This window comes from Chiloscyllium plagiosum, chromosome 16 (genome assembly GCF_004010195.1).
Source record: "Chiloscyllium plagiosum isolate BGI_BamShark_2017 chromosome 16, ASM401019v2, whole genome shotgun sequence".
Taxonomy (NCBI): Eukaryota; Metazoa; Chordata; class Chondrichthyes; order Orectolobiformes; family Hemiscylliidae; genus Chiloscyllium; species Chiloscyllium plagiosum.
The window spans coordinates 22,229,610-22,254,941 of NC_057725.1; the positions used below are offsets into that span (position 1 = coordinate 22,229,610).

Here is a 25,332-nt window from a genome sequence, read left to right on the forward strand (position 1 = left end):
ATCTAGTATGGCCTCACCTCTTGTTGGCCTGTCTACATATTGTGTCAGGAAACTCTCCTGCACACATTGAACAAACACTGACCCATCTAACGAACTTGAGCTATAGCTTTCCCAATCAATATCAGGAAAGTTAAAGTCCCCCATAACAACCACCCTATTACTTTCACTCTTCTCTTGAATCATCCTCGCAATCCTTCTACGTTTCTAGGACTATTAGGAGGCCTGTAAAAGACTCCTAACAGAGTGTCCTTACCTTTCCTATTCCTAACCTCAGCCCAAACTACCTCAGATGGCAAGTCCTCATTCATCGTCCTTTCCACCACTGTAATATTATCTTTGACAAGCAATGCCACACCTCCCCCTCTTTTACCCCCCCCTCTGCCCCTACTCAAACATTTAAATCCTGGAACCTGCACCAGCCAATCCTGTCCCTGTTCTAGCCATGTCTCCGTAATAGCCACAACATCGAAGTCCCAGGTACCAACCCACGCTGCAAGTTCACCTACCTTATTTCGTATACTTCTTGCATTGAAGTATACACACTTCAAATCACTTTCCTGTTTACAGGCACCCTCCTTTGAAAATGATGTCATGTTCCTAACCTCCCTACACTCTAGGTCCTGCACCCTAAAGCTACAGTCTGGTTCCCATGCCCCTGCAGAGTTAGTTTAAACCCCGCCCAAGAGCACTAGCAAACCTCCCCCCAAGGATACTGGTGCCCCTCAGTTTCAGGTGTAGACCATCCTGTTTATGGAGGTCCCACCGTCCCCAGAAGGAACCCCAGTTATCCAAAAACCGGAATCCCTCCCTCCTGCACCATCCCTGTAGCCACGCATTTAACTGTTCTCTCTCCCTATTCCTCGACTCTCTATCACGTGGCACGGGTAACAAACCAGAGACAACAACTCTGTTCGTTCTAACTCTGAGCTTCCAACCTAGCTCCCTGAAAGCCTGTCTAACATCCTCGGCACTCCTCTTACCTATGTCGTTGGTGCCAATATGGACCACGACTTCGGGCTGCTCCCCCTTCCCCTCCAGGACCCGGAAAACACGATCAGAGACATCACGTACCCTTGCACCTGGGAGGCAACATACCAAACGTGAGTCTCTCTCGTTCCCACAAAACCGCCTATCTGTGCCCCTAACTATCGAGTCCCCAATTACTACCGCTCTGCTCTTCTTCACCCTTCCCTTCTGAGTAACGGGGACAGACTCCGTGCCAGAGACCTGAGCCCCGTTACTTACCCCTGGTAAGTCATCCCCCCCACAAGTATCCAAAACGGTATACTTGTTCTTGATGAGTCTGCTCCGCCATTTGACTATGGCTGCTATGTTTCTGAACCCATTCTCCCGTGTAACTCTTGATCCCCTTACCGATCAAGAACTTAGCTTAAATACATTCAATGATTTGGCCTATACAACCCTGTGCAGCATGGAGTTCCACAGATTAGCCACCATCTGGCTGAAGGGTCCTCTGGAGCCCCTCCAACATATGCGCATGCTTCCTTAGGTACAGGACTCAAATATTACCATCTACCAAATACAAACTGGCCAGAGCCTTATACAGCCTCAGCAGTTCAATCCTCCAACCTCCCACTGTCTCCTAGCTTCGAGCCAGTTCTGTATCCAAATGGCTAGATCTCCCTGTATTCCATGTGATCTAACCTTGACAACCAGTTTACCATGTGGAACCTTACTGAAGTCCATACAGATCACATTCACTGCTTTTCCTTCAACAATCCTTATCATATTTAATCCTGAAAAAGAAGTCTTTGTCCCTACTCTCTGCCTTCTGCCAGTCAGCCAGTCTCCCTCTCTGCCAGTACCTTTGCCCAAACACCATAAGGTGTTAACTTATTTAGCAACCTCCTATTTTAGTATTTTTTTCACTTCTAGCTATCTCTACTGCTCTGATTAATCCTAGTGTCCAGTTTGATCCTCAGCTAAGGGTCAAATCCTATATTTGCTCCAGCAATAAGTCTTATCTATTAATACCTATAAACATTATCTGACACTGTTCTTATCTCATCATCAAAACCCTTGACCATGCTTTCACCAATTTGTTCTTCAATTGCTTCACCCTGCACCAATGTTGTCATCCTGAACTTCAAACTCCATAAACACAAGTCGCCCTCTGCTCTCCTGTGGACATAAAAGCTCCCTGTCACTTTTTGAAGAAGACAGTGGGAGATCTCTCCAGTGCAACCAAAGCAAAATACTGAAGTGCTGATATTTCTGAAGTAAAAACAGTCAGTGTTGGAGCAAATAAGCAGGCCTGGCAGCATATAGAGAGAGAAATAGTTGAAGTTTTGAGTCTGATATTAAGATAATTCAAAATCAGGTATCATAAAACAAATGGAGAAATGAGGAGAAATTAATGTGATTACTAACTTACTAACAAAGGAACTGGTTGATGCAAATAGCTTATTGGATGCTTTCAAACAGAAACTAGATAAATATTCAAGAAAAGGAAATAGCCTGGAAGGCTGAGATGAGCCAGATGAAATGGCAGAAGACTGTGTGAATATAAACACTGACTAGTTGAGTCGAAGACCTTGTTCCTGTGCTGTTTATTCTATGTCTTTGCATGAGAATTACTTGGAAGGGGGCAAGAAAAGCAAGCAAAGCAATAGTTACAGTATTTTAGAGTTGTCAGGCTAAGTAAAAACATTTGTCTACTTTCAGGATGTTTCTCGAAACAAACTGACTGCCATAATTCCAGACCCCATAGTGACCCCTTCAGCTGTAACTGTACTGAAGGATGAGGTTGATCGGAAACCAGAATATCCAAAACCTGATACAAACCAGATGATACCGTTCCAACCCAGACACTTAGCACGTAAGTGGTTTATGTTTGTTTTCAGTTAGTAATATTGGATTTTAATGTTACCAGATATTTGGTAAAAATTTGTTAATTATTTTCATTGCTCTGCCATAAAAGGAGCCGAGTTGGAGTGTCAATGATGCGTTGTTTAAGTAATTTTGCTGCAGTAACACTGGAAGTGTTAAAGAAATGTTGGTTTTCTTATGCAGCTCCTGGCCTCCATCCTGTTCCTGGAGGAGTCTTTCCTGTACCTCCAGCTTCTGTGCTACTTATGAAACTGTTACCGCCTCCAACTTGTTTCCAGGTAAGTGCAGGTGTCTTTTTCAGTCCCAGCATAGGTGAAGTCATTTTGATTTCTTGGTGCTGGTGTAAAATAGGGAATATCAGAACAACAGTTCAACATTCCTCTTTCTCCCTTCCTTTCTCCCCCTGTCCCCCTCTTTTTCTCTCTCTTTATCTACCCTCCTCCAACCCCAACCTCTCTCCCTTGTCAGTTCCACTGTCTGGATTGGGGAGAGATGAAAATGTAAGATGGAGATGGATTCTCCATTTAACTTTCCCTAAAGCATCTGTTCCAAGGAGATTCCGAGCAATAGGGGAACAGTTCAGGTATTCAAATCATGACATGGAGCGATTCCTAATCTAAACATTTTCTGCAGGCTACATGCTCTGTGGGTATCAAGTAAGACTAATATAAAGTTTCTTCCCCACACTCAACACTCCTCCCCAGAACTCGACAGCATCAGCTCGCAGCTTTCACCATTGCATTATCTTCCCAACTTTTCTTCAAGGATGCATTTATTGAGAAGGTTGTCACCACCTGGTGGAGCAGTGAGCATGCAGTATGGTAGCCAGCTGACCCTGTCTGCACTTGCACTGGTGGATACACTGCAATATTTTGTATATATTTGAAATGACAATGAATTCTAATGTTGAGACATGTGAGGTTGACCTTGGTGCAAACAGTGGCTCAGCTATCCTGTTAATTTTGTCTTTAAGATATTTTGTAAGCCATGATTGTATTTGAAAATGTCTTTTTTGCAGGGGCCATTTGTTCAGGTTGATGAACTAATTGAAGTTTTAAGACGCTGTCAGTTACCAGATAGTAAGTAATGTTTGCCGCTGCATCTTTACAGTCTATGTTCTAAAGAGAATGGATGTTCAAAGTGCACAGGGTCATGAAACTACACCACTTGACGCAAATTTCTTTAAATTTTCTTCTGAAATGATCTTCAGTTTTAAATTTTTCTGGCTTTTTTTGGTTCACATCTTTAAAGTAAATTTATTGGCATCTTTGTTCAAATAGTGGAGAAAATTCTCAAATAACCACATCACAGGAACAGGAATAGGCTATTCAGCCTATTGAACCTGCTCTGTCATTTAATACAATCATGGTTGATCGAATACATCAATGCCATTTGTATTGCCCATCACGCACACTCTATTTAAAACCTCTTTACACCATTGATATTCAAAAATTTATCAACTTCTAATTTAAACATTCAAAAAGATTGAGCTTTCACAGCCTTTGAGGGTAGAGAAATACAAAGATTCAGCACCCTCTGAGTAAAACAATTTCTCTTCATCTTGATCCTAAATGGTATCTCCTTAGGACACAATTTTAAAATAAGATTCTCAACATTGTGTTTGTAGACCAATATCCTACAGTTGAATTCCAAAACTCTATTTTTTTTTAAAATTAAATTGTAATAGATGGCAATTTGATTTTAAAAGTTCATGTCTGCATGGTTTATTCTAAAAGCAGCAGAGGCATGAAATCAGCAAAATTCTGAATTTTGATTAAATATCCACTTAACTGGTTATTTTTAAATATTATGAAGTAAATTGAAAAAAGTAAAAATGTTCATAAACTTCTCGGGGCAGTTTCCCTCCGTTCTGTGGTGGACAGAAACAAGCTAACTGCAATTAGTCTATAAACCTACTCCATCCTAATGTTTCTTGTCCAGTTCATTACATTGTGTTATTTGGGAGCAGAAAAAAAACATGTCCATACCACCTCTTTAATTCATTTAGCTTACATTTGTCATGTGATGTATTTTCCTTCTGGTATGCTGATTTCTCTTGTACCATAGTAGGTCCTAGGATCAGAAGCCTGTCTGTTGAACATTTGCTTATAGGGAACTAATCTTTCATCTGTTTGGTTAAACTGTAAAGATTAGCTGTGGAGTGTGACAGTTCTCCTATCCAACAATATTGTTTAAGATGGATCTCAACCAAGACATTTAAACACAGGCTTTCTGTTATTCATATATATTAGGTACTATAGACTTGTACCAGCATCACCTTGGTGTTATTTTTGTTAATTCAGTGTACAGGCCACATAAGAAATACACAATGGTTATTCTAGTATTTGAACATTGAGAAGTATGGATTTATTAAACTTTGCAATTTATTTTTCCAGCTGTCGAACAAGCTATCGAGCTGATCACTGGAGGCCAGCCTGAAATGGTTATTGAAGGAAATGGACCTATAGAAAATGATGCTGTGATGAAAAAGCCCCTTAAAAGGGCAGCAAATGAGGATTCTGATGAAGAGGAGGAGAAAGGAGCTGTGGCACCTCCTGTGCATGACATTTACAGAGCACGGCAACAGAAACGAGTCCGATAGACTTGTCTGTTACAGACCGTTTGAAAGAACTGAATTTACCATTCTTAAAATGACGAAACAGAGCTACATCTTCACTTGCCTGTGGAAATGAGACTGTGCTTTCACTGTTGTGCCTCATTCGAATAAGTTTAGTTCATTTGGATGGGGAAAAATGGATTGTACTGTTTCCTCTCTACAAAAACTAGTTTTTCACCAGGCTCTCGTTTGAGCAGAATAAAAATGTTTTGATCTTGATCAGGCATAGTGAGTGTGTATGCACCTACACTGTGTTAACATTACAACTGCAATCTGTACAAGTCTGCTACTCTAATGCAACTTGTGAAACTTTGTGATTTTGTTTTATTTGTCTGTTTCATTTTTTAAAAAGTGGATGGTGTAAATGAGGGAAAGTATTTTAATATCTCACAAAGCTGAAATGACACTGTCCTTTTGTGTCATGTCCTGCCAAGTCTCATTTTACCATTATTTATGGCAACCTGTTTCTTTTTGTAATATGACAGCCTGAACACAAACTTTGTAATAAAGTGATAAAATACATTTAAGCCTTATTTGTATGTGTTTACCCTATTTTCCTTACTTTCAGCAGCTGCAGAATACAATTTTCAGCAGTCATTGTAAAGTACAACGGAAGCTGAGTTGTACTCAGTGCCAAGAGAGAGGTCAGCATGCTCAGGCTTTGCACAAAAGATGATCATGTACCAATTCAACTACTTAGAATTTAGTAAAACAGAAGTACTTTTTCTAATTTATAAATGGTTGATTTTGTTTTACTGCAATCCAGGAAGTCTAGTGGGATGGAGAGAGAAAGCTGATGTCACCTGGCCATCCATACACACTTTACTAATAGGATCAGAGTTGAAAATGAACAGGAGTAAGATAGCTGGGTTATATTCCCTTTCCTGACCCAAGTACATAATTCCAGTACATTGTGTTTCAAGTAGGGAAGTTATCATTCAGTACTGACAATGTTTTTTTGTTGAAAACAGACAATAAACTGGCACCAGGTGCACCTTTTTTATTACTTTAGGATACATAAGTTTGCCTTTCTTGCTTAAATACATTCTCACTATTTACTATCATAGTGCAAAATTCTAGGAACAAGCAGCTGAAAAAAAATTAGGCACCATCCTCCAAATTGTTCTTTGAAATAGGTTACTCATATTTACATTGGTAAAGTAGTTAATACAATGCACACTCCATAGTTGCCTTATGCAACAACACACACATGTAATTCTAAATGAGTGAAATACAATATTGCAACACAGCCAGCAATAATGAAAGCACCAGGGAGTTTATGGCCACTGAATGATGCAACTAAATGCTTTCACTCTGCATGACTATACTCCTTAACACATTCAGGTGACATTCATGAGAATGGTCCACAATATTCAAGTAATAGTTTGGTGACTTGCGTAATGAAAGGTTATAAATAACAAGAAAAGGTTGGACTTTTGTGCAAATATGATTTTGTTTAGGACAGAATTAAATTGTACTATAATAAAAGAAGAAACACAATAAAATCTCCAGCGACTAGCAGCAAACCAAGCTGGTGTAAAGATTGCCAATACTTCCAGGCCAAACTGCCATTTGATGTCCTTACCCCACCTATACCCTATTCCTCTTCCATTTCTCCTAATGTCCAATTTTTTACTCCCTCACAAAAGAGGGCACTGCTCCTCAATCCCTCCTCCACATCTACCCTCACCCCAAACCTACAACACTCCATCTATCTCACCTTTGATCCCAACTATCCCTTCCTCATCAAATTCCACTGTAAAAGTTATTCACATCCATTCCTAGGATTGTGTGATGTAATCTCTTGAAATAAATTATGATAAGTGCAGTCAAAGTGACTATTCAATTTTCACACCAGAAAGAAATATATGCTGGACTTCAAACAAATTGGTTTTGGTTTAGGATGACACAAAATCTGCAACTTCAGCATAATGTTCAGTTGGTCACATATAACATTCTAGCTTGCAGTCTAAAAATAAGCCAGAAATGTTGTCTCTAGACAACTGGCCCTGTTTCTTTATTTAGCTATTAACTTAATAGACCACAGATCACAGTTCATTTATAAACAGATGCCAAAATGTCAATTGTAATATTTCTGAAATTGGATTTAGAACCTAAACACCGGTGAGATATAGCCCGCTGTTGTGTAAGCATGATCTAGGGGAATGTAGGCCTCTTTGAAACAAGTGATAGTGATTTGATTACTGTTTGCAGCAGTAGTCCTTCTTGGGTATCAGTGTCAGTCAATGCCTATTCCTTATTTGAGTCAGTTGGCACTAACAGATTTTGTGGATGCCTATTGTTAAACAGTCTATTCTAGCTTCAACCAGAATTCCGATCAAGGGGCATTCTTTACATTGATGAGCAACAGTACACATTAGACCTTACCCAATAATATGCACTTACAGGGAGCATTTAACAGATTTAAAAGGCCCATGATGCTTCACAGAAGCTTAATGAAATAAAATTTACCACCAAACCACATAGGGGAATAGAGGGGGATAATGGCCTCGTGGTATTATTGCAAGACTGTTAATCCAGAGACCCAGGTAATGTTCTGGGGATCCGGGTTGAAGTTCTGCTATTACAGGTGGTGTCAGCTGAAAAATCCGTAAAATCTGCAAGAAAGAGTCTAATGATGATTGATTGTGAATCCATTGTCAATTGTTGGAAAAATCCATCTGGTTCAATAATGCCCTTTAGGGAAGGAATCTGCAATCCTTATCTGGTCTGACCTATATGTGACTCCAGACCCAGAGCAATGTGGTTGACTCAACTGCTCTCTGGGAAGTTAGGGATGGACAATAAATGCAGGCTTAGTCAGAGATACCCTCATCCTGTGACTGAATTTTTAAAAATTAAGGCAGCTGACCAAAAGCAGATGTTGAGAAGTATCTTAAATTTAAAAAAAGTAGAGGGATGGATAGGTTGAGGAAGGGAATCCCAGAGGTTAGAGCCTCAGCATGATCACCAATGGTGCAGTGATTAATATTAGGAATGTTCCAGAATTGAAGGAATGCAACATATTGGAATATATGTGCTAGAAGTGAGTAAGGAGATAGGGAGGTGCTAGGCCATGGAGGGTCTGAAAACAAGGATGAAAATTTTGAAGCCCAGGCAAAGCTTAACTAAGGGCTGATGTAGTACATTAAAATAATCTTCGCAAGTCTCAAGGTATCAAAGGCTTATGAGTGCTCCAGAACCACAAGTGGCTCAGTACCCTTTGTAAAGAGGCCTTTGGTTTCAAAAATCATCCCGGTAATTGTCTTAAAGTTCTGCATCGTATCAAGTTATCATTTAACTAAAGAGTGTAATAAATAGGTTCTACCTTCAGAAATCATACAAACAAAATTTCAATCAGTATATAATATCAGTCTGTTCAAGTGGCTCTATTAATTGGGCTGTTAATAATGGTTGGGAGAAATAAATTTCAGAGAGGGAATTCAAAACTAGTAAAAAGACAACATAGGTAGAAATGTTTTCCCAGTTTTAGAAAAAGCAGGAGTCTTTAATACTGAAACACATCCCTTCTATTTTACAGAAGCTTGAAGGGCCAGTGAATTTTGCACCTTCACCATCTGGGGTTATCCCAATGTAAGGTCAATCTTCATAAATGCCCCCTCCCCAACCAGCTTGGCTCCTTCTAAGCCACGTGGAGGGAGACACAAAAAAAAAGAAATTGTTGCTTGAATATGCATTGCTCCTAATGAAATTATGTTGAGGATAGTTGTTCCTCTTCACTTAGCCCAGGTAGCTGTGAGCCATTCTTTTTGAGCACTTTGGTCAAGATTGTGTCATAATAAGGACTGAAGACCAATTTGTTATAGTTTACAAGATGAAGAAATTTGACGGTTACTTCTTCCAACTCGTTTCTCACAGGACCAAGTCCTCCAGGGACTGCAACTGATTTTGGATTGCTTGACGCAAGGATCGTTTTCAGGAAAGTCTGGATGCGTGCATCTGCCAAAACAAAAACTGACAATGTCATACTTACAATAATGGTGATTGATACTTGATTTAGTAGTGAAAATCTCCTGGAAAAGGGATATAAATCAAACAGAAATGGTCAGTCAATGATCAAGTGATTACTAACTTTGCCAGAATTCCTGTGGAGACCAGAGAAGCTAATGAGGCTTCAAATACATTTTACATTTTTGCTGATTGGATATGTCAACTTTGTACGATCGAATTAAAAGCAAGTTTAACAAAGAAAGTATTGATTATTACCAGATGCTGCCAGACCCAAGTTTCTTCAAATTTTTGTTTGTTGATTTCCAACATCCACAATTCTTTGCTTTCTGTTCAGTATCACTTCTTTGCTTTAAAAATCTATTCTTCTATTTATAAAACTAAGGATCCCAAATACATTTTCATAAATTTATCAACATTCCTCTTCAATGAATTGTGTACATACACCTCTAAATCTCTTTTCCTGCACCTTCTGTAGAATTATCACAGTTAGGCTATTCAGTATATTTCATCATAAAGAGAATGGACAGCAATTAGAAATGGAATAAAACTGAAAAAAATCTGAAAATTATAAGAGACAACAAAAGATAAAGATGAATGTGATAAAATGAGAAACGTTAAAGATTCATAAGGAAAAATAAGCAGCAATACAAGGACAATAAAACACAGCCAAAAGAACAGCAAAGTCTATTACAACTACAGAAGAAAAAAATTAAGAGCAAGGTAGGACACCACGCAATTAGTAAATGATGATCAAAAAAATGTCAAAGGTGTTCAATAATATTTTGTATCCGTCTTCACTGAAGTGATGGATATTAAAGAGATGCCAGATATTCCGATGGATAAGAGGAACATTTTAGGAACATCTAAAGGAAGACAAGTACCAGGGCCCATACATGGCAGACATCTAATGAAGAAGATCAGGGGTAACAGCACCTAGTTTTAAAAAGGGAGGTAGAGCTAACTTGGTTCTTTGAAGTAACCGCGGCCTGTAAATTTATTTTTCCCATTCAATGTTGTTTATGCTTCTAGTAATAATAATTTAATTACAGAAGAAAAGCTGTAAAGACTTAATGTACAGTGTAGTCTTACCTATCAGTTTGTGAACTGAGTTATCTGGACTAGATATTGCCTGGATTTGACCTTTTAACACTGTCTCTTTCTCCGTGCTTAGCAGTGAGAAACCATGTTGAGATAAGCAGTTATTTACTTCCACACAGATCTGCTCACTCATACTGACCATAGCCTCAGAAAGATGAAAGGAGCTGTAACAAAGCATGAAAGTCAATTTACCACTGAATTCCTTTGAGCTTCAATACATTAAAAATAACCTGTAAAATACAATAATTTATACAGAGAAGATAAACATTCCAAGACTAGTTTCAGTTCCTTGTGGGCCAGCTCTTAATTTGGCCAAATTCTATTCTCTAAATGATCTGAGAGAGAACAAAGAAGTGGGATTGGGCATAGGAGAGAGAAATGGAGCAGAAAAGTGCCAGGCAGAAAGAAGGAAAAAGGTGCCAGAGAATGTGTAGACAGGAGAGGGCAAAGGAGAGAAGGGAGAGAGGAAGGAAGATTCAGAGAGGGAGTTCAGAGAGGGAGTGGGGTATAGAGAGAGGGAGAGGGGGAGAGAGAGTGGGAAACAATAAAGTATAAAGAGAGAGAGGCAGCAAGAGAGGAGGGCATAGTGAGAGACAGAATGAGAAAAGGAGGGGGAGAGGTGGAGAGACGGAGAGGAAGAGAGAAAAAAATGAGAGGTAGAAATAAATGGAGAAGGAGTACAAGAGGGAGGTATAGAAAGAAAGGGAGGTATAGAAAGAAAGGGAGATGGAAAGATAGGAGAATAAATTAAAAATCTAATTGGTATAGTAAATTTTATAGCATGTGTTATTGGTTATAAAATAGGGCAGAAAGTGATAACCCTGATTCATTAGGATTCTGCTGAGTATGAGGAAATAAGATCGATTCAAAAATCAATTGTTTTAGTTAGAACAAAGGAAATTACAGTATGAATGAAGGTGGTTGGAAGGGGTTGGGACAGAATCACAGAAACAAGCCAATTTTTCAGCGATCGAGAACAAGGGGGAGGCATATGTAAATCTACAAGTGGAAGATAAAGGACAAACAAGAGAATTGTGACACTGTGGAATGCAATGTCACTTAGTTTTAGAATTAGTGACTGAAGCAAAGGTATTGCAATGTTTAATAATCTGATGGAGAGGTTGGCAAACAAAAAACAATATAAAGGACTTGAAAGAGTATTAGGTAATTAGGACTGCTGTTCATTGCAGCCTAAATACCATTTGACTTGGTTGGATGAAAAATCTGTTTCCATGTCAAAATCTCTACATAATTCTTTGAAATTAAAATGAATGCAGCAGGACCATAACTGTACTAAAATAATTTACTAGGTGAGTAATGAATAGTTGTTTGCAACCCATAATAAATCACTTACAGCATATGCATATCTGTCAATAAGACTTTAATAACTCTCTTCAGTCTATCCAGAAATCCTGACAGCCCGGATAAAGCTGCACCCGTCATGTTGTATATGACCAGCAGGACAGCCGCTGTAATGGTCAGTTGATTCAATTCGCGCTGCATCTCCTCAAAGCGAGATTGGTCCATGAGCACAGGCTATAAAAGGGGATAACAAGATCGCAATTTACCTGCCTAGGTAAATCATTCTCAGATTTTGATATCTTTTATGACTCACTGTGCATCAACTCCAGTAAAGAGTACACATAAGTGCACCACAAACTGATTGATAATCCTAAATTAGTTGTCAGCATAATTCTTTACAGAGAGTATTACTCAACAAATGTTGATCAATTGTAGAATCACATCTAACACTAGGCATTATGCAGTGAATCTTGCAAGTATGGACTGTTTGTATAGGTTTGTAACTTAGTAAAATGGATATATTAATTGATATGATCCACTGGATTTTTGGATACAGAATCTATATACCTGGCATCATACCAGAACTAAAATTCATATACCACATTACTCATTTGTGTGACAGGCAGACCATCTTTCTGGATTGCTGGTAGCACTCGGTTAGTGAGAGAACATCAATTTGTTGCTACTGCATAGTGGCAGTGTGATACAGCGAGCTTCACCTGTTGCTCAAACATTTGAAATACCTTACCCTCCAGAGTGATCAGAGGTAGACTGGGCATCTTTCGGATCCAAAACTGACAGCCTTAGGTCCATTCATAAGGTTGCACAATACACACCAAAAAATAATTGGATCATACGAGTAGATTACATTATCTACAGTGTGGAAGCAGGCCATTCAGGATGCACCCTATTTCAGTATCAAGCTTGCAAGCTAAACAAACGACTTGAAGCCTATTTATAACATTTCCAATAAGGCCAAATCTATGGCAAAGGTAAGGTATCTCAAAGGTTTGAGCAATAGCTGTGCTTATTACTCAAGGTTTGTGCTACCAAATGACAAACAAAAATCTTACTTAAGAAAGGTTTTCCTGATTTATTAAATGTAACTTTTTTCAATTATACCTGCTTCCACAGATTTAACACTCGGATGACTGAATTAAAAGGATATGCCATTTTTTTAAACATAGACCCCTACCAATCATTTCAGGTAAAAATTTAACAAATCACCAGAAAAATTACATATTGGACTATGCAATAGCTTAGTTCAATACAAGCAAGATAAAGATAAAAGACTTCCCAATTTAATACTGGGTGCAGAATTATACACAGTTAAGAAAATAGTTTATGACTTTTAAAAAAAACTATGGTGCACAAGAGAACTCAAGTTAAGTTTTTCACAAAGAGGGTGTTGTGTATGCAATGAGCTGTCAGAGGAGGTAGTGAAAACTGGTAAAACTACAACATTTAAAAGATATCTGGATGAGTATATGAATAGAAAATGTTTAGAGGGAGTACGGGCCAAATGCTGGCAAATGGGATTAAACCATTTTAGGATATCTGGTTGGCACAAATGAGTTGGACTGAAAGGTCTGTATCTTTGCTAACTCAATGATTCTTTTTATTGGACAGCCTAGTATTGTTCTAGGATGTCAACAATGAGATTAGATGTAAAATCTACTCTTAGAGAGACCAACATTCATACCAGCATGAATCCATAACTAACATGCATGAGTTTCAAACACGAATAGAGATCATGTCAAATATAAACAGCTGGAAGGAATGACACTAACCTCTGGAAAGAGTCTGTTAGCATGATCCCACTTCAGCAATTTCACATATGCATGGTTTAACACTGAAGCAGGGCACAATGCAGAAATGTCTTTAGCACCAGCTGCAGCGCCACCATACACAGAGGTATCTGCATCAGTGCACAGGAGTTCACTGGCTGCCTCCTGCAACCATTCTGTAGTGATTTCCAATGAACCTGATAAAAGAAAATCAAAATGTTAGAAGCTTTAAAACAAACACATTCCTCATATTAAGAGCTAGGCAGGCTAAGCACAATATCTCGCAACATCACACCAATGTAGTAGCCTTTTCCAGACTTTGAAAATGTATTTCTACTAAGTATTCAAATTCTTTTTATTTGTTGGGAGGATGGAGAGACAGGGAGAGAAGGTTGATGATAGTGCATTAAGTGATCCATGTGTGTCATCTTAATTTCATGTTACATCTCTAAAATAGGTTATCTAGTTATTGTCACAATGCTGTTTACAGAAGCTTAGTGTGCAGAATTTTGTTGCTATTTTTCTTACATTACAATAGTGACTACATTTCATTCGCTGTAAAATTCTTTAGAAGGAATCTAATAGGGGCCTGAACAATGTGGGCCATGATGAGAAAAGTGGTAGAACTGCATGAGTTATCCAACAAGGTCTATCTTGACATCAGGAACAGCTTGCTGCAGCCTTCAACTAAATTCTAGGCGTCAAGGCAAGATTCTCACTAGGCAATGGTGAGTTTCCTATTAAAGATGATTACTGCAAATTAACAACTTCATTTACTGCAGATCTCATCTTATTAACATGCAGTTTTCTATTGAATCATCCACTGTAAGCAAATCAGACATAGATTTCTCCACATGAGAGGCGAAGCATGTACCTTATGACATCAGCTCACTGCTTGCTCCAAAGGACCTCAAGGTTGGACATTAAAACACACTACGTAGGCATTTGTCACATCCATTCCATGTCCACAAACATAACATCCAACATTTGCCAATCTAAGAATCCTCATTGCACATCACCAATCCACTTACAGGATGCTTCTGCTCTTCAAAGCTGCGCTTCACAAAGCAATGGCAACTATCATTGTAATGCTGCAGGAAGGACACTTTGCACTCAGCTCATGGATTGAACAAGATTGTATCTCCAGACTGTTCACTTGTTCTCTTAGCATTCACTCACTTTGAGTCTACCTTGATGCTCACCGCATCGCTGCCTTGCCCTTCCTTTTTGCAACTTTCTACTGAGTCAGAGATAGCAGGCTCACAGAAATATTGCATTGCTGTGCCATTTAGTGCAAATACAAAGACAGGAAGCTAATCACGGTTGTAAAAACAATGACTGCAGATGCTGGAAACCAGATTCTGGATTAGTGGTGCTGGAAGAGCACAGCAGTTCAGGCAGCATCCAAGAAGCAGCTAAATCGACGTTTCGGGCGAAAGCCTTCATCAGGCTAATCACGGTTGTCAGCAGTTCTCAGTCAATTCAAGCAAGTTTGGGGGGGTGCAGGGAGAGGCAAGCACAGTAAGTGAAGGGCAGCCTCTGATACTAATCAGGGATATGGATACATCCAGTCAGCCACTTAGAGCTGTCAGAGTCAGGATCCACTCCTCATACAGGATGAGAAGTTTGATGTTAGGCAGCCCACCACCTGTCTTGACCCCCTCTGTTCTTTTTTGTCCGAGCTGTTTTCCTCTTGCTGGTGAGAGAGGCAAGTACTAGGAGAGATAAATGTGTGTGGCACAGCTGTTAGTTTTGCTGCAAGTCCAGTGGGTGAGTGACAAGTGAGCAGGCAACAGTGAGACTAGCAGAGCATGAGCCTCTGTTGGAGGTGGGTACAATTGCAAAGATAGATTGAGTTTGGAGTATTGGACTGAAGATGTAGCACTGTTATGACCCATTGGAGTAGCATGTTACAAACTGAACCCTGCTTGTACCAAATGCTGATGATTTTTTAAAGGTTTGCACAGTTCGCCTGTTTACATGAATTTCACATAGAGAATGATAGAAAGCATGGGCCGGATTTCCCTCCAAAACACAATTTAGTGTAAGTAAATAGACTATAAAATCTTTGGCATAATACACCGCTAATTAAAACTCTAATTCCCTTATAAATACTCCCTTTTCCCTCTCTCATGTTCTCACAGACAAATAGACAATGGCTCCAATGTTGAGATGATGCTTCTTCAGCTGATTTAGATTTTTTTTTAGATTACTTACAGTGTGGAAACAGGCCCTTCGGCCCAACAAGTCCACACCGACCCGCCGAAGCGCACCCACCCAGACCCATTCCCCTACACTTACCCCTGCACCTAACACTACAGGCAATTTAGCATGGCCAATTCACCTAACCTGCACATTTTGTTTTTGGAGTGTGGGAGGAAACCGGAGCACCCAGAGGAAACCCACGCAGACACGGGGAGAATGTGCAAACTCCACACAGTCTGTCGCCTGAGGCGGGAATTGAACCCGGGTCTCTGGCGCTGTGAGGCAGCAGTGCTAACCACTGTGCCACCGTGCTGCCCACCGTGTCTTTCTCTGGGTGCTTCCACTGGTTTGTAAAAAGTACACAGCAACTGATTCACTTAGAAAATATCTCTGATTTATCAATTCCAAAGTCACAGCTCACAGCAACTGCTGCAAGAAAGATTTTCTTCAAATTTGGACTGAATTTTATACTGCAGGTAACAGGCAACTTTTGTAAAGGAGAACAATGGCACATGCTCCTAAGGTGGATAAATCCCCAGGACCTGATCAGGTGTACCCGAGAACTCTGTGGGAAGCTAGAGAAGTGATTGCTGAGCCCCTTGCTGAGATATTTGTATCGTCAATAGTCGCAAGTGAGGTGCCGGAAGACTGGAGGTTGGCTAACATGGTGCCACTGTTTAATAAGGGTGGTAAGGACAAGCCAGGGAACCTTAGACCAGTGAGCCTGACTTCGGTGGTGGGCAAGTTGTTGGAAGGAATCCTGAGAGACAGGACGTACATGTATTTGGAAAGGCAAGGACTGTTACGGGATAGTCAACATGGCTTTTTGCGTGGGAATCATGTCTCACAAACTTGATTGAGTATTTTGAAGAAGTAACAAAGAGGATTGATGAGGGCATAGAGGTGGACGTGATCTATATGAACTTCAGTAAGGCGGTCGACAAGGTTCTCCATGGGAGACTGATTAGCAAGGTTAGATCTCATGGAATACAGGGAGAACTAGCCATTTGGATACAGAACTGGTTCAAAGATAGAAGACAGAGGGTGGTGGTGGTGGAGGGTTGTTTTTCAGACTGGAGGCCTGTGACCAGTGGAGTGCCACAAGGATCGGTGCTGGGTTCACTACTTTTTATCATTTACATAATAAATTTGGATGTGAGCATAAGAGATACAGTTAGTAAGTTTGCAGATGACACTAAAATTGGAAGTGTAGTGGACAGCGACGAAGGTTGCCTCAGATTACAACAGGATCTTGACCAGATGGGCCAATGGGCTGAGAAATGGCAGATGGAGTTTAATTCAGATAAATGCGAGGTGCTGCATTTTGGGAAAGCAAATCTTAGCAGGACGTATATTAATGGTAAGATCCTTGGAAGTGTTGCTGAACAAAGAGACTTGGAGTGCAGTTCATAGCTCCTTGAAAGTGGAGTCACAGGTAGATAGGATAGTGAAGAAGGCGTTTGGTATGCTTTCTTTTATTGGTCAAAGTATTGAGTACAGGAATTGGGACATCATGTTGCGACTGTACAGGACATTGGTTAGGCCACTGTTGGAATATTGTGTGCAATTCTGATTTCCTTCCTATTGGATAGGCAAAGACTTTTCCCTGGGGTCGGGGAGTCCAGAACTAGAGAGCATAGGTTTAGGGTGAGAGGGGAAAGATATAAAAGAGACCTAAGGGGCAACCTTTTCCACACAGAGGGTGGTACGTATATGGAATGAGCTGCCAGAGGAAGTGGTGGAGGCTGGTATAATTGCAACATTTAAGAGGCATTTGGATGGGTATATGAATAGGATGGATTTGGAGGGATATGGGCTGGGTGCTGGCAGGTGGGACTAGATTGGGTTGGGATCTCTAGTCGGCATGGACGGGTTGGACCGAAGAATCTGTTTCCATGCTGTACATCTCTATGTCTTTCTCTCCTTCTCTCTGTCTGTGTCTCTAGAACTTGTTTCCAGTTCCAACCTGGTCAGCTAGCTGATAGCTTATCATCTTCAATTGTAAACAACTCCTCACCTCCTGACCACGTACACATTACAGGAACAACAGCCACAAAACAGAATTCACAATAGTTATCAACTTCCTTGCCATGAAATTATGCAGCCATCCTGGTAAATTCATGTTTTTTTTAAAAAATTATTTCTCATTGCAGTCCAAAGTTTTAAATAGACATGGTCTTTAAAACCAACAAGTGTGGTGCTGCAAAATACAGTCAGTCAGGCAGTATCCCAGGAGCAGGAGAGTCGGTGTTTCAAGCGTAAGCTCTTCATCAGGAAACATCGACTCTCCTGCTCCTCGGATACTGCCTGACCAGCTGTGCTTTTCCAGCACCAGACGTTTTGACTCTGAACTCCATCATCTGCAGTCCTCACTTTCTCCATAGTCTGTAAAGCATTTACACTGGCAGATTGAAGATGGTTAATGGCCTTCTTCCTACAGTACCATACATTCCTCCAGGAAAGAAAGTCGGCACTGACCAAGGTGGTAACCTTGATCCAGGTTGGCATGGTCTGGTGTTGTAGCCTCCTCTGATTGCTCCAAGTAAAAAAAACCTTGTCTCTACACTACTGTGTCTACCAGGTCCCTGCCCACAAAGCATTAACTTTATCTTGTCTACCACATCCAGGGGAAATGTCAAGAACCAGGGCAACTCTGGATGAACAATGATTTGCATAATATAAAACAGCCTTTTACACATGGCAGCAGCACCAAGATAAAGGGTAAGTGGCGAGATAACACAAAGAGTCTGCAATGGAACGTGAACAAGTTACCTGAGTGGGCAAAAAACTGGCAGATTGAATATAACTTGTGGAATGTGAAATTATGCATTTGGACAGGAATAGAACAGCAGAGTATTATTTAAATGGATATAAACTGCAGAAAGCTACAGAACAAAGGGATGTAGTAGTCCTTATTCATGAATCACAAAAAGCTCGCATCCAAGTTCAGCTGGCAAATGGAATGTTCCCTGTATTTCAAATAAAATGGAATATGAAAGTAGGGAAATTTTGCTAAAATTGTTCAAGACAATGGTCAGACCACAGCTGAAATACTGTGAACAATTTTGTGCCCATTATCTGAGGAAAGAAAAACTTGCATTGGAGGGTAGTCCAGAGAAGGTTCCTTCCACTGGTAACAGGTTCAAAAGGACTGTCTTATGACGAGAGATTGAGTAGATTGTATATACTCACTGGAATATAAAATAATGAGAGGCAATGTTTCCCCCGTCAGAGAATCTAGGACCAAAGGGCACAATCTCAGAATAAAAGGTCACATTTTGAAGACAGAGGTGAGGAGGAATTTCTTCTCTCAGAGGATACTGTGGAATTCTTTACCACAGACCAAGTCATTAAGCATATTCAAATTTGAGATTGACAGATTTTTAATCAGTAAGGGAATCAGACATTATGGAGAAAAGGCAGGAAAGTGGAGTTAAAGATTATCAACCATTATCTCATCAGATTCGATAGACTGAATGGCCTACTTCTGTTTCTATGTATTTTGGTCTTTTTATTTTGTGTATGGCAATTGTAGAATAGGGCTGGAATCAAAAAGGGGCCTGACATTCAGCAGGGTAAGTAGTTAATGACGTGCGTTTGGTAAGATGCGGGAAGAAAAGTCAACAGGTATTGTGGAGAGAAATCCTCTATGAAACTTGACAAAACTGATACTTGGCCAAAAAATAAGATTCACCTGTTTAAGACATCCAGAAGTTACACAAGCTGTTATCTAAATGTGTATTCTTTCCTCCTATAGAAGATTCACTGATATAGATGATCATTAGCAGCATTATACTCTGTAGAGTTCAAGGCAACAAAACCTATCTGCTGTTAAGTAAGCAATGGTGAATTCAAACAATTATCAATGAGAGGTCTGTATCATTTCCAAGATTTGACACAGTGCATTGTTCTTTCTTTTCAAATGTGATATAGAAAATTAAAAATACAGAAATACTTCATAGATTTCTAATCATTAATCAATCCTTCTTTTTAAAATCCTGAATAAATATCTGGTATTACCATGTAAGTCACCCTATTATCAATGATAACCATATGAAGAGCTGGCTTGGAAAAACAATCTTAATTCACTTCCAAGGTTCCCTAATCAGTTTCTCCAATGATGTTATCACAATTCACGTTTACTTATTTTTTTATTAAAAATTTTTAAAATGAATTCCTTTTTAATAACTTAACCTTTAGTTTATAGATGACAAGCCTGCCTCCAAATCACCAGATGCACTGTGTAATAAACCAGACTGTGTAAGAAGAATCTTTCAACTCTTACCATGTTGTTTGTCAAAGAATTCTTGGAAACTCTTCCGCTCATAATCAACAGACTGTTTCATTAAGTGTGGTCGAATACTGCTAATAGCAAAATTCACCATGTCAAGTTTCATTAAATCCAGCACTGCAAAAATCTCCCTGTATATACAAAACATAATTTAGAGCAAGTCATGGTTTACAATCTGTGATTTTCACAGAGGGGTTCTGGCTATTGAGAGCACAATTCTGGGCATCATGATATCATGACATGTTCCATTGAGACAGAAAAATAGGACAAAACACAATCATAATACAGAACAGTCTTTAGCAAGTAAGCTTCATGAAAAAGTATATTTTGGGCAATTAAGAGTACAATCACTTCAGAGCAATCTAAAGCTGCTTTTGTGAAAGGGATACAACTGGACCATTGCATTAATGATCATTTACAATTGGATAATACTGCCAGGGTTTTATGTCTCAGATGTCTAGTCTTTTAACACTGCAATTCATTTGGAACCACCGCAAAGTTTGGCAAATTCTTGAACATGCTGGATATGCATTCTTTTAACATTTACATGCACTTTTTAAAGCAACAGAAATTTCATCCATAGTCAAGAAAACAGACAGCAGATAGATTGCAGCAGTTCAAGAGGGAGCTCACCACCACCTTCTCAAGGGCAACTAAGGATAGGCAATACATGCTTGCCCAGCCAGCAACACCCTCGTCCCACGTAAGAATAAATTTTAAAAATACAGGATCTACACTGCATCCAGTTGGTAAAATGATGGGTAAATACTTAAATTAAAGATAATAAATCATTGCAATAGGCCACTTCAAATAAGGAAATTCATGAATATATTGTTTCATGATGAAAGAAGCAGACGTTAATTAAAAGGTTTTAGGTCTTAGCTCATTTTATTTATGGTTGGAGATTTAAGTAACAGGATTGAATCAATAATTCCAGCATGTTATTGAACAACATATATTTATATCATATTTTAATCTCATAAAAGTACATGGATGAGCACTTGAAATGTCATATCATTCAAGGCTGTGGGCCAAATGCTGGAAATTGGAATTAGTGTAGATAGGTTGGCATCGACTGGATAGACCAAAAGGGCCTCTGCTGCGCTGTGTGACTGTGACTGAAATGTCCTAAGGCACTTCGCAGAAGTACAATAAAACAAAGTATGACATCAAGCTACATAAGGACATACCAAATCAGATGATGAAAAGCTTGTTCAAAGTGGTAGGTTTTAAATTTTAAAGCATGTCTTGCCTGAACAATTCCACCACGTCTGTGATACCTCTGATGATCTTAATATCATCATCCCTGATAGGGGCACAGAGAGTTCCCATCATCCCGATGATAAAGTCAGCTAGTTTTGGGATGTGTAGTGCACCATTCTCAGCCTCTTGCTTTATGAGCTCCAGATCCAGAACCTCATTGATTTGATTCCTTAACCTGGTATGACCCGGCAGCAAGAATGACAAGAGACTCTAGGAAGTAATGTTTATTAAGTTAAAAGATTAAACTAATATATCAGCAAAATTAAGGCTTCAAACATTTTCAATGTGTTATCACACACTAAACTATTTAGTGAAGTTTACAGAGCTGCCTCAGCAGCATTTTATTAACACCACATAGCAACTGTATTCATCTTATCACCTTTGCCTCCCACTGGATTTCTCTATGTTATGTCTGCTAAATGGCTTTATGTTATACACTAGAAAAACTAGATTATTGGACTATGTAGATCAATTTTGCTGATGCAACTTGGCCTTTGCTTGTATACACAAAGATTTTACTGGATAGAATATCATAAAACATCACTGTAAATTCTCAAGATATTTATGCCCCTTCCAATGCAGCAATTATTAAACAAACTGCTGTTTTGTGTCCATCTGAGCTGAGATTGTTGGAATGCAAAATGATAGAATTGAGACTTTCCCTATCTCTGTGGCTCAGGGCCACATTTGCATTTAGTTCATTATCCATAGACCCATTTAGGCAGGCAGCTTTCTGATCCAACAAAATGGATGTTTTATAAATCATGCTATTCACAATAATGACCTCCATAATTCAAAATTTACAGTAGTTCAAAAAGAAAACTGAGGAATACTCCAGGATGCACTGCACAGACTGAAGCCTTAATCTCAAATCGCTGAAGCAAATTCAACCTTACCAAGAATGAATCTATTCCTATATTCTATTAACATTGTCATAAAACACAGGTGAGAATGTAAGCCATTCCGTTCAATTTTCAAAAAGAATTCCACAGAAAATCGCTTTCAAGGATGCAAAATCCAACTTATCAAAATGTGCTTAATAATAAAGTTCCATCCTCCCTTCAATGAAAACCTATTATAATAGGTAATTGTACAAACTTCCAAAGCATTGAAAAATAATATTACAGTTACTGATTTTGGGCTGTGTCCATGTTACCACTGTCATCTCTCTTCCTCACATTAGTGAGGTTTTGCCTGACTAACTTGGCAGGGGAGGCAGTGAAGAAGGGCAAGGGGTGGACTGCAATTGTGGGTTCAGGCTGGTGGGAGAATAAGGAGAGTTTAAATTGCTTGCTATCTCCCTTCTTCCAGGTAGTTGTAATGTTTAAAACATTTGTCAGCCAGATTTGATCCATATGGAACAGAAAATTTGTGCTCAATTCCTATTAATACAGGCAATGTGCCAGCATTGGTATGGTACCAAGCAAGGAGCCCAAATTCATATCATTGAGGCAAGTTGTAAAAATAAATTTAATCTAAATTCGATGTTTAATTCTGAGGCAAAATCCTGAACTCCCTCTCTGTACATTCACAAAATGGACTTACAGCAGTTCAAGAAAGCAGCTCACCACCACCTTCTCATGGACAAACAGGGATTAACAACAAAACCAGAAAAACTCACATCTTAAAAGTGAACTGAAAACCATATATACATCAACATAGCTGGTCAGGCAGCATCCAAGGAGCAGGAGAATCGACGTTTCGGGCATGAGCCCTTCTTCAGGAATCCTGAAGGGCTCATGCCCGAAACGTTGATTCTCCTGCTTCTTGGATGCTGCCTGACCTGCTGCGCTTTTCCAGCAACACATTTTCAGCTCTGATCTCCAGCATCTGCAGTCCTCACTTTCTCCTTGAATACATCAACATAGGCTAGCAACAAAATAAAATAACCATGAAACTACTAGTTGGTCATAAAAATCTAAATTCAGTAATAGATTTTATGGGAAGAGAAACTGCAATACTAAATCCTCTCTACATTCTGCCAACACCTCAAGAAAACAAGAGTGGGCAAGTCAACAAAAGTTAGGAGGTGCTTGTGATACTAAATATTCCCAAATAGTAATCAATAAAAGATCACATTTTCAAGATTAAATGTAGGTAAAACAATCCTGAAATAAGATCTTACCTCTTTAATTTCACCTAGAAGCTTAATAGCATGGTCATAAACCGGTGGATCTTCATTCAGTTGTGCCCGTAAACTGTCCCAGAAAGCCTTCTTCATAATGTCTTCAAGGGTTTTCTCAAAACTATATAGATATATTTGGAATTGTAGATTTATTATGAGAATGACTGCATAACATATATTGTATGATAGTAGCTTACTCACATTTAGACAGTGCTTTCTGACAAATGCAGAAGATATCAGCCAAGCTAACTGATTAAGCTATGAATATGCCTGATCTTTTATCATTAACTGAACACAAATGCCTGAGTTTTCATATGGAGTATGACAAGTGCTTTGCAACAGTTGATCTGGCCATTTAAAAAAAGCTACTAAGTGACAGGTCCCTGATGCAAGATAATTAGATATTGGTTTCCACAGATTATTTTGAATATGAAAAATGCCTACAGTCACTGTAGTGAAACCAGGTACAAGTGGAAACACACACCAATTATGTACTTCAGTATTTGTACATTTTCTCTCTATTAAAATATTTTTATACAAATCAATAGCAAATAAATAGATAAGAAAACGTTTGGTATCTGATGAACACAGTTATGCACAAAGGGAAAGATAACGCTAGGAGTTTTAGATTGTGGGTAAATTTTAATGCAGGCTTCTGAAGCAAGAAGTGCAGCAAAGACTGGAAACCATGAGATCATGAGGGAAGCTGCAGTACAGAATGAGGTTTATTAGAAACTCTAGGCTAAATTATGCAGAAAAGCAACAAAGTAGCGATGTCGCATAGGTATCTGAGGTAGTTATATCAAATTTGCCTATCCCTGGCTAGAATTAAATGGTACCCTCCAACTTATATATGCAGTGTATGAAGGTTGTGGGCTGCCAGATCCCCAAATGTTCATAAGTGGTGCTTTTAAGGCAAGGTCTCATATTCTGAATGGAAGGTCAGCCATTGTGGATGTGTCTTATATTGGAGCGGAGACCTTTACCAAAAGGGAAAAGGAGTCCAGAAAAATTTAAAAGGAGAGGGACTGGGAGGCAACTTTCAGACATCCTTTACATGAGTGATAGCAGAAATGAGGGGTGATCAAATCTCGGACTCGTCCACCAGGTCCTCCTGGGTAAGTAATCCTGGCACAGCAGGTAGCAGTACAGGTTGTAGCTAACAGACCTCAAAAGAACAGCATGGAATTATCAGGAGAGAGACCCAAGATGGTTGTGCTCCTTGCCAGACTGTTCAGGAGTTGCATCATCTGCCTCCATGTCAGAGGCACCACAGCAGAGAAGACTGGCTGTCAAGTGTATCTGTCAATGACTTGTGCACAAAGTTTTTGCTAATGGAATTGGGTGGACAACCAATACCAGTGTTGCTGAAAATCACAACAATGTCGAATTCCAGAATGCCTTGATTCCACAGCACTCCTTTTTTTAAAAAAAAAAACAGCAAGTCCCCCACATGGAGGACAGCCTGATTGATAAATTTGGCTTCCAGTCCAACAGACTGCAACTTCAGGTTAGAAGCTTGCAGTGGCAATAGCAAACACAGTAGGAGTTCCCAACCCCGAGAGTGGATGATCAATGCTACAAAGTCTTCGTTTTGAAGCTGCCCTCACAATCCCGAGCTGTAAGGGATTGGCAAAAGTGAGGACTGCAGATACTGGAAACCAGAGTTTAGATTACTTACAATGTGGAAACAGGCCCTTCAGCCCAACAAGTCCACACCGCCCCGCCGAAGCGCAACCCACCCATACCCCTACATTTACCCCTTACCTACCACTACGGGCAATTTAGCATGGCCAATTCACCTGACCTGCACATCTTTGGA

The 25,332-nt window shown here is 39.5% G+C and overlaps 2 protein-coding genes across 9 annotated transcripts in view; one reads left to right on the forward strand and one right to left on the reverse strand.

Annotated features, from left to right (window-relative positions):
* Window positions 1-5,452, forward strand: part of cstf3 (cleavage stimulation factor, 3' pre-RNA, subunit 3) — a 115,176-nt gene extending 109,724 nt beyond the window's left edge. The window contains exons 18-21 of the mRNA XM_043705521.1: window positions 2,686-2,839; window positions 3,034-3,128; window positions 3,869-3,929; window positions 5,247-5,452. Of these exons, the coding sequence (XP_043561456.1) occupies window positions 2,686-2,839; window positions 3,034-3,128; window positions 3,869-3,929; window positions 5,247-5,452 (516 nt within the window). The remainder of the gene's footprint in view (window positions 1-2,685; window positions 2,840-3,033; window positions 3,129-3,868; window positions 3,930-5,246) is intronic.
* A 2,794-nt stretch (window positions 5,453-8,246) lies between these two features.
* The window catches only part of tcp11l1 (t-complex 11, testis-specific-like 1), a 37,250-nt gene continuing 20,164 nt past the window's right edge, over window positions 8,247-25,332 (reverse strand). For all 8 annotated transcript variants that reach the window (XM_043705531.1, XM_043705527.1, XM_043705529.1 and 5 more), the window contains 7 exons: window positions 23,511-23,631; window positions 21,375-21,595; window positions 20,117-20,253; window positions 13,630-13,823; window positions 11,892-12,073; window positions 10,529-10,701; window positions 8,247-9,427 (listed from right to left, as the gene is read on the reverse strand). In XM_043705531.1, coding sequence (XP_043561466.1) covers window positions 9,180-9,427; window positions 10,529-10,701; window positions 11,892-12,073; window positions 13,630-13,823; window positions 20,117-20,253; window positions 21,375-21,595; window positions 23,511-23,631 — 1,276 coding nt within the window. In that variant the 3' untranslated portion in view covers window positions 8,247-9,179. The remainder of the gene's footprint in view (window positions 9,428-10,528; window positions 10,702-11,891; window positions 12,074-13,629; window positions 13,824-20,116; window positions 20,254-21,374; window positions 21,596-23,510; window positions 23,632-25,332) is intronic.